The 9355-nt window shown below is 43.4% G+C and overlaps 1 protein-coding gene across 1 annotated transcript; it reads right to left on the bottom strand.

The window, feature by feature from the left end:
• Positions 1-1690: 1690 nt before the first annotated feature.
• MELLADRAFT_105123 (uncharacterized protein) lies at positions 1691-4453 on the bottom strand (the record flags this gene model as incomplete). Its single annotated transcript, XM_007408310.1, has 6 exons — positions 1691-2250; positions 2317-2644; positions 2732-2983; positions 3150-3744; positions 3816-3910; positions 4340-4453. The coding sequence occupies 6 exons, from the start codon at positions 4451-4453 to the stop codon at positions 1691-1693; spliced, it is 1944 nt and encodes a 647-aa protein (XP_007408372.1).
• Positions 4454-9355: the final 4902 nt, after the last annotated feature.

The raw sequence follows: 9355 nt of genomic DNA, 5'->3' as shown, positions 1-9355 counted from the left end.
TCACCTTTTCCAAACCCTTCTCTATGGAAAGATCAGCATAAAACTTGGCTTTCAATGGCTGGAAGAAATGCTGCTGGGTGGACGAATGATGGTTTCCTCAAAGAATGTTTTGCTTTATGGGACAGAAAGATGGAGGAAATAGAGAAATTGAAGGAATTAAAAGAAGGAGTTACCACCAGAAGTTCTAAAAGACGAAAAGTTATTGTTATTGAATAATTTGTAAATTTTTTTTGTGTAATAATTTCAGAATTCTTTTTTTTGGTCAAACTTGATTGATATATATGAGGTAGCTATATACAAACCATCTATTTACCCTTCATGTTGAGATGAGAAGATTGTATTAAAGTTCAAATACAATGACATTACATTATTTTTCCGTCCATGAGTGCAGGTGCACTCATTTCGAGTCAAAACTGCGTTTTTGGTGTATTCCGTCCTTCGGTTCTCTCATTTTGAGTCGAAACTGCTTGTTCCGTCCTTCGGTTCTCTCATTTCGAGTCGAAACTGCTTTTTCCGTCCTTCGGTTCTCTCATTTCGAGTCGAAACTGCTTTTTCCGTCCTCTGGTTCTCTCATTTCGAGTCCAATCTGCGTTTTTGACATCAAAATGGGGCTTTATTACCCGGCTGACGGGTTATGAAGCCCCATTTGTAGCGCCTACATTTGCAAGACTGGATGTAGGCGCTGATTTGGGCGGAAAAAATTATGTAAGCGCTTTGAAATTACGCCTACATGCCCTAGTAACCATGTAGGCGTAATTTCAAAGCGCCTACTTGGCACGGGGTCATTTGGCAGCGCCTACATAAAAAGGGGGGAATGTAGGCGCACGAAAAAAGCGCCTACATCTTTTTTGGGGAATGTAGGCGCTTTTTGTGAGCGCCCACATTGGTTTTTCCATGTAGGCGTTTATAAATAGCGCCTACATACCCTAAATAGAATGTAGGCGCTATTTATAAGCGCCTACATTCTATTTTTAGAATGTAGGCGTATAAAAATGACGCCTACATTCTAAAAATAGAATGTAGGCGTATACAAATGACGCCTACATTGGTTTTCCAGCCTGTAGGCGTCATTTGCAAAGGGAAAAAGCGCCTACAGGCTGTATGTAGGCGCTTTTCGGCCAAAAACATCCATGTAGGCGTATTTTGGACAGCACCTACATGGATTTCATGTGGGCTGCAAATAGCAACGGCCTTAATTTATGCTTTGATAAAATGCATATTATTATATCTCACCAGTTTATTGTCTTTCCTTGTGGTCGAAGTTTTTTATGCTTTGTTGTCAAATTTATTTCTCGACATCTTCAAGGTATAAGGTAAAGCTTTGAAATTGTGTAGCGTAAAGGTTGTAAGTTTTTCATGTCCCACCTTTGAGTTTACCACACTAGAGGTTAGGTCATGTATTGGTTGGAGTCATGGTTTTATTTGAGAATTGGGAGTACTCAAGTAGTCCCACAAAATGTGAACCATTCATGAAGTCAAACAAGAACCTTTCATGAAGTCAAACAAAAAAGAAAGGGAATGACAGGCAGGCTTTGACAAACAAAACTGAAAAATGACCATGATCAACAAAACCCTAACAAAATTTCTATCAAACATACATATGCATCTCAGAAGGAGGCTGAGAGCAGACCATAAAGAACCCATCCTAAATGCAAGCTTGAGCTCCAAACATCCGGTAATAAAACCGTTCTTAAATAAAATCTTCATACATATCCATCTCCAAGGGAAGCCGACAATTTGTTAGGGCGGCAAGTGCACTTGCCTTTTCGGCCGCTTCCTCTGCTGCCTTCTTTGCCGCTTGGTAGATGCAAACCTCTTCGTGATACTTCCCATCCAGGCGTTTCTGTTCTGCCTTCAAGATGTCAAGGATTTGCTGAAGTGTGAAGTTATCTGGATAAAAGGGTGACCATAGGCGGCGGTCGCTGAAGACCTTTGGTGATTGTTGCATGCCTGAATAGCGTGCAGCGGAGGCAAACACATCTGCATGGCTGTAGACTGCCATACAGATACGCTGAGGTGGCAGGCCTTCAGCGTTAGGAAGACAGGTGATTTTACCTACACCGTGCATTAGGACATCGAAGGCGGCGTGGACTGAATTCCCAGGACCACCATGAACTGCATAGCCAAGATAATTTAACATCAATTCGCCACCCCCATAGTTCTTGCCAAAAAAAATAGCGGAGGCGAAGAGAGGTGCGTTCTTTCCATCTCGGTGATGGTTGACCTGCATGCTGTACATCGTGTGCCTACCTGTGAACAGTGTTAGCGATTGCACTTTGATTTCAATGAGAAGAACAGGAGGTAGACTAAACTTACCAATTCCAAGTGGGTTTGGAAGTTCCTTGATTTCACGAGCTGCCCCTAGATTTCCCTTTTTGACTATGACTTGAAGCGCTCTGACAGCAAAGGCATAAGAAATCAGCATGAATGCCTTGATGACAAGTTGCCCTAGCTTGTGATACCATAACAGCTCAGAATCAATCTGCGCGTGGTCCTCACGCTTATATGCGTGTTCTTTACCCATCTGAATCAAGGTGGGTAGGTTGTAATGGCTGATGTCATCTTGTTGCCAGCCAGAGGAGGGGTGACCCTGCCGGTTACGACCTAGAGCCATTTGTGTGTCTGTCATGCCTTTGGAACATTCCTGCAATAAGTGGCAAAGAAAAGGGTATGGAACGTTTGTAAGCACATGGAAGGGCAGGCATAAGTTGATTCAGCACGAGTCACTTACCACATATCGACCAAATCCGACAGCCTGAGATGGCAGAGCACCATTCAGCATACCTGGAACCTCAATGTAACGATTATCCGCGCCGTTGAGTTGCGTACTGGCGTTAGGCTTGACAGAGAACGGACTGAGGGCAGTTGGAGTGGGTAGATGCTGTGTACGTTGGAAGGTTTTGAAAGTCATCGGACCACAGTGGGTAATGACTGAGGCACCATTTACCTCAGCTGCAGCGATGAAAGCCTTTTGACCTTGTTCCTATAATGCAAAGTAGGTCAGCTAAGATCTACACTGCCAAACTCAATGAAACAATGCTTGCCTGGCCGCTGAGAGTCTTAGCTAGCTTGCTTTCCTTTGGTGGCACGCTAACGGCAACAACACAACCTGCTAAATCAACAAAAATCACGGCTTTGTCCTCACCTACAATAACTGGCAACTTGGATTGCTCAATTGCTAAGTTGTTTAGGGCGTCAATGGTCAAATATTGTAGAGCAAAAGGAGTGAGAGCATCAGGGCGAGCACCAGCGGCAACGTCGTCAAGAGAGTGTTTGATGTGATGGGCACAGGTGAGGAGGATGTCCTGCCGTCCGGTGAGTGGTTCAAGAAGAGAATAGTCATTGAGAATCTTGTCTACACTATTTGGTATGTCACCAAGGTCAAGGTGGTGTGTGTGCTGCAAGAAATACGCTACAGCTAAGTCGAATTTCACATTAACTACCCTGGCATTTTGAAACACGCTGTGCAGGTAGTCTGCGACCATAGATTGACGGTGATAGGAGCTAGGGTAATGATGTGCTGGGATATCTGGTCTGAGGTGTTTAGGCACCTCGTGCGTGCAAGGCTTTGGTTTGGTTGTGGGGTGTCGGTTTTTAGTCTTCTTTGCAACTTTTGGCTTGAGCTGGGCAGGTTTTTCTTTCATTGTACAAGGTTGTTTGATTGCAGGAGGTTGTATGATTGTGTGAGCGGGTGGTTTAGTTGTGGGCGGTGGTTTGGGTGCAGGACAAGTGACAGACGTCACACTAAGTCAAGAAAAGAGTAGCAGCATTAGCCAATGTGATTAGCTTTCAAACTGGCAAAGCTATTAATGTACCTTAGTCCTTTCAGCGGTGTAAATTCTTCAAGGTCTGACAAGTCGGTGAGCTCCGACTCATAGCCATTGTTGGTGGTAGATCGTTTGATGGAAGCCTTGAGATCCGGCACGGTTTGGAGGCATAAATTGTGGAGAGACACAAAGTCAGCTTTGATCACTCATTCAATCAACGTCTTGCTCCATGTATCCAAGTGCACATCTGGGTACCTTAGATACATACGGAATCAAGCTCAAAGATCCGGCTAAGAGCTACAATTCCTAGAGCAAAGTTGCAAATATTGAAAATAGAAACGAAGAAATAGAAAGGTAACAAGCTTTCATGTCTAAACTAGGTCCTTGATGATGCATGGTTCAGTCAATTGATCGTTTGGCTGTTGACGTTGGTTGAATTACGTTTTTGGAACTGAGAGTACTTGAATTGGAATAAGGGAAGATGGTTTGAATAATGATGAGTGATTGGTGATGTCATAGGAAGGTCAAAAGGGCGTATTAGTGGCAAACTCGTGACATTTTGACTGCAGTACCGTTATCGAAGTGAAAATTGTGGTACCGGTACATAGGTCTAAAGCAGTGACAATGCAACTCCAGTACCGGTACATGAGTATGCGGTGTGGTACTGTTACATAGGTTAAGGCCATGATAGTTCCACTGCGGCTATCATCGCCTTAACCTATGTACCGGTACTTGAAATAGATTTAGTACAGTGACAATGCGACTACAGTACCGGTACATATGTATGGGGTGTGGTACCGGTACATAGGTTAAGGCAATGATAATGCGGCTGCGGGACCAGTACCGGGACCAGTACATGGAATCGATGTTGTTTACCGGTGGAACGCATGCCACCGGCTCTGTGCTTGTCTTGCTTGCACATGATTGGGTGCACCATGTATTCAGCTACATATAAGAGATGCGGCCAGCCTTTCCGAGGTCATGTGTTATGGTACACATTGCTACGCCATCAAAATGGCATGCATCAGGCGCTGCGTTCTAAGATGGGATGTAGCATCTACATCAATTGAAGTTGAATTTGTCTGTCATTCATGAAATTTTATGTGTATGGGAAGGTAGTAAATGACAATTTTGTTTTTTGTGTATGGGAGGTAGTAAGTGGGAAGGTAGGAAAAGGAAATGAGGATTAAAAGTCTCCGAATGGCGACATCCATGGAAACAGATCAGGGCACCGGTGCATAAGGTACCACAACTACAGTGTAACGTCTGGCTAAGATATCTTTGTTCCAAGTGTACATCGAGGCTTTGTCGTTCATTATTGCAGCTGGGCCAGTTGTGAGCATTTCCGAAGTGACCTTTGAATCGGCCGTCTGGTGAACTGCAAGCCAAATACCATTTGGAAAGGTTGTTCATCGCAAAACTATGTCGCAATTTTTAGTCTTGGGGTGAATGTGTACCCTGGGCATGATCTGTTTAGGGTTGACATTCTTAAGGTGGTTCACTGGAAGGCAGAGGCGATTAAGAGGTCATGTTAGGTGTTTGACATACATAGATACATATCTCCTTGGCTGACTTACAAACAAGGTTGTTCAAATTTGTTGTGAAGTCCTTACAAAGTTGGCCGTTTGAACTCTTACCACTCGCTTTGGGCTTTGGGTGAGCAGGATCGCGACTTGTGACTGATTGATCAAACCTCTCAAGGAGCTGATTGGCAAATGAGAAAGTTCTGAGATACACCGGATCAGAGCTATACTCTTTGGTCCAGCCAGCCATAGGATTGGTAGTGGTTGGGTTCCACGCCGCCGCCATGAGGTGGAAATGCATGCCATACGTTTTGTGCGCAATCTGAAGCTATATAAAAAATGCATTGAAAAGTTAACAACTGCAACATAGCCAAGTGAAGTCAAATGATGGGAATACCGAGGTGTGAATGGATTCAATTTTGCATATACCCTTCTGCTGGAACTTAGGACTCTGAGTGGCGTGACGACTGAGAGCAAGTTCTTTTCTGACTTTTGGAACATTGACCGGCCGCTCAAGGTCGGTTCGATATTGTTGTTCCTCCTCATTGAGGACTTTGTGCGTTGCAAGATGGTCTGGTTCATTGCATATGGCAAGAGCGATACGATCGAACAGACGTTTGTTGAAGATCCAAACATCAGGAGTCAATTTGAGTGCTTGCCATGCGTCACATACTATGTTGTTGTAAGCTGCCATGCGTTGATTATGTAATGTGTCTTCTTCTTCATTGCCTGTTTTGGATGCCATTTGGGGCACTGAAAGCAAGGTCTTGAGTTAGTGACAATGCGACACAATGAGTCGACAAATTATTACGGGATACAAAGTTGAAATCCGGCCAAAAATCTGGCCGCGTGGCCAGATTTCCAGATCCCATTTTTTTCTGGCCACGAGTTGAAATTTGGCAAAAAGAAAATTCAACAGATCACTGGCCAGTTCTCAGGCCAATTTGACTCACCTCAATTCCATATCCGACTCAACACCTCAATCTCAAGATTTCCGTTCCCATTCAACACCAGGCACCCTACAAATCCTTTCTTCCACTCTGAGTCAAGTGCCAAGTGGAGCAATCAGGCACTCCTTTGTCAACGGAAACGATCCACTCTTCTCAGAAGATGCACCCGACTGTGATTCAAAACAAACTCCAGCGAAAGCCTATGGTGCAAAATGATCTCCGGCAAAACCAAAGCTTCCTCCCCTACTCCCAAGTCAAAAACTGCAGCTAAATCCAAACCTAGTAACTCTATAGACTTTGAACAGGGTCATTAACCTCGCTTTTTTCTTTTACTCTAGGTTCTGACAAAGAAGTTGGAAAAAGAAGATGAGAGAAACAAAAAGTTGACTTTAAAAACTGTGGAAGAATGAAACTCGCAGACAACAGCAGTCGATTTTAGTTTAAAGACATCCTTGATCTGGAAGTTGTGTTAAAGAGTCACTTTTTGGAACTCTGGAAGTTTGTATTACATCCTTTGTATAATCTCATCACACACAAATCAAATCAAACAAGATTACAGACAAGTTTAAGAATATTCAAACCATATGGAATCTTTATGAGAATTGAATTCAAGAGGTGGTCTTTTTCATAAATTGAAGGATTTGAGATTGATCTATCATAAAGTTCATGTTGTGCTTGATTAGATTGTAGTTTGATTGATTAAGAAAGCTGCCTTCTTTCAATTCTTGTCAGTTACAGCAAGTTGACGGATTCGTAAGACTTGGATCATTCGTAAGGAAATTGATCCCGGCGAGATCGACTTGAAATGTTGCAAGTGAGTCTAGGGTGTTCTGAACAAACGCCTTTCTTGCATGTCGTGCTGTTTGAATGGACCTCTTGAGGGCTATTTTGCAATGGTATCGAGTTGTTGCTATGTGAAGTGGGGGCGAGTCGTCGATATTGGATGTGGGACTACATAGATGTGAGCCGGGTGTAGTGAAAAGTTGGCATGGGACTTGAAGTCGGGGGATTCAAAGTTGAGAGAATCCGGACTCATGTCCGGATTCCAAATTACCGCAAAAAATGAAATTTGGAAATCTGGCCACGCGGCCGGATTTTTGGCCGGATTTCAACTTTGTATCCCGTATATGACTTACTGATGTTGTCTACAGTGGCAACCTTGCTGAATTTGCAAAAGAGATGGTAAGGGGTGATTTCGTCCTCAGGAATGGCCCAATGGCTGATTTATAGATGAACAAAGTGAAATGAATCATCAGAAAATCTATAGGAGACTTGAACGCAGGTAACTGACACTCTGTATTTAAGCGTGTCGTAGGATACACCACTGGCTAGACTCAAAACTTGCAAGCGTGTTGTCAGTTCTTCTTTGAGTGCCCGGGCTTCCATGAGAATATCGTTCGGAATTCTGTTGTTGCCTAGAGATTTGGTGCATTTCATGTAATGTTCAATCTCTGTAGAACTCCATCTTTCGGCAAGCTCTTGGTAGTTTTGAAGGGTGGGTGTAACTGGAGGTTCCTTGGGTAGAGGCATCCCAGCCAGCCTCGAGGTTCTGTAGGTTGCTCGGGGTGAGGAAGGTTGGTGGGTTGGGTTATCTTTGATGTTGGTATCTGGGTGCATCTCCTGTGCTTTTTTGGCACTAGTACTACTGCTTCTGCATCTTCATCTTCAGAATCTGTGGTACATAACAAGGGTGAGCCAATGGGTCGAATTGATCAGTGAGAGTATAACAGACCATGATCATGTTCCTCTGCCAAAGATACATTGGACTCTGTGTCGGAATCGGAATCCGAATCTATCAAAATTGTGTAACACACAATGTTAGGAATGGTAGTTTCACCAAAAGGTTGAAGCTTTGAAGTGAGTAGTTTGACTTACTTCTGCAATTTATAGAGTTGGACTGGTGATCTTCATCTTGATCGACAGCTGTCAAGGCATCCCCAAAGGGCAAAGTCAACAACAGCAAAGTCTCTGATAAATGGTGTGGTGATTGTATTAAGAAAGGTCTGACCTTGATCTGGGGCTTGCTGAACGTTCTTTGCTCTTGTACTCCTTCAAGTTAGTTGGGGTATGGGGCTAGTAGGGGCTGTGACCGTGGAAGTCTTAGCTTTTTTGTGACGGTTTGACTTCATCTCAAATTTACAAGGTTTGGCAAAGAGGTTGTTGGAAAAGATGTTCAAGGTGCAATGCTGAGCTATTGCAAAACCTGGAGATCGGAGTTAAGGCTGTGGGTGTACCTGTTTGACCGTGACCTGTGGGTGTACCTGTTTGACCGTGACCTGTGGGTGTACCTAATTATATGGGCGTAAGGACTTGTGGTATGAGCCTCTATTAGACTATGCTTGTACTGAGACTCACTCGAGTCTATATTGTGATGATCAGAGTTTTTACCAAACTCTTCACGTTGCAATCTCATTACTATCTCAGGACACCTTGGCTCATAGACTCTTGTTCACCATCACAAGAGGTCCCAATTTATTGCAATGTCTTTTTCAAGATCAACAGTCTACATCAAGTTTCAAGCATCAAGTAAGAAGAAAAATCAAATCAAAAAGTTAAGAAGAAAGAAAAGTTTAAAGTTAAATAAAGTTCAAGATCTGTACTAGAATCAAAGTTAAAGTTAGTGTAACTCCGCAATCCAAGCAAATCTAAAGAATTGAAGATATTCATATTACATCAAGTAGTTCTAGCTCTGCAAGAAAAGTTATTCATTCTACCACCGAATCATATTCACCACACCAAACTTTAACGTTCCAAGTTCTTTGACGTCTGAGTTGAGCAACCATGCAAATCAATTCAGCGAGGTCTTCCACGAACTCAAAGAGAACGTGATGGAACCCCAAACTGAACCAACCCTAGCTGAGGTGTTACGGCAATTGAATCAACTGTCAACTCAATTTGCTGAAGTCAAAGCGAGCCTAGCGGATGAGACTCAGAAGCAACAGGAAGCCAAAATCCGGCTTCAACACTATGAATCGAACAAGATGCAAACCTCTCCCACCAATGCTTCCGCTCAAACTGCTGCTCCACTGAACCCTGCTCCTGTACAACCCGTGTATGTCAATCAAACAGTGCAAGGCCAACGCCTACCCAAAATGTCAACACCTGACAAATTTGA

The sequence above is a fragment of the Melampsora larici-populina genome (assembly GCF_000204055.1).
Source record: "Melampsora larici-populina 98AG31 unplaced genomic scaffold MELLAscaffold_12, whole genome shotgun sequence".
Classification (NCBI taxonomy): Eukaryota; Fungi; Basidiomycota; class Pucciniomycetes; order Pucciniales; family Melampsoraceae; genus Melampsora; species Melampsora laricis-populina.
The sequence above is the reverse complement of the archived record's forward strand: the minus strand, read 5'-3'. Positions and strand labels throughout refer to the sequence as shown.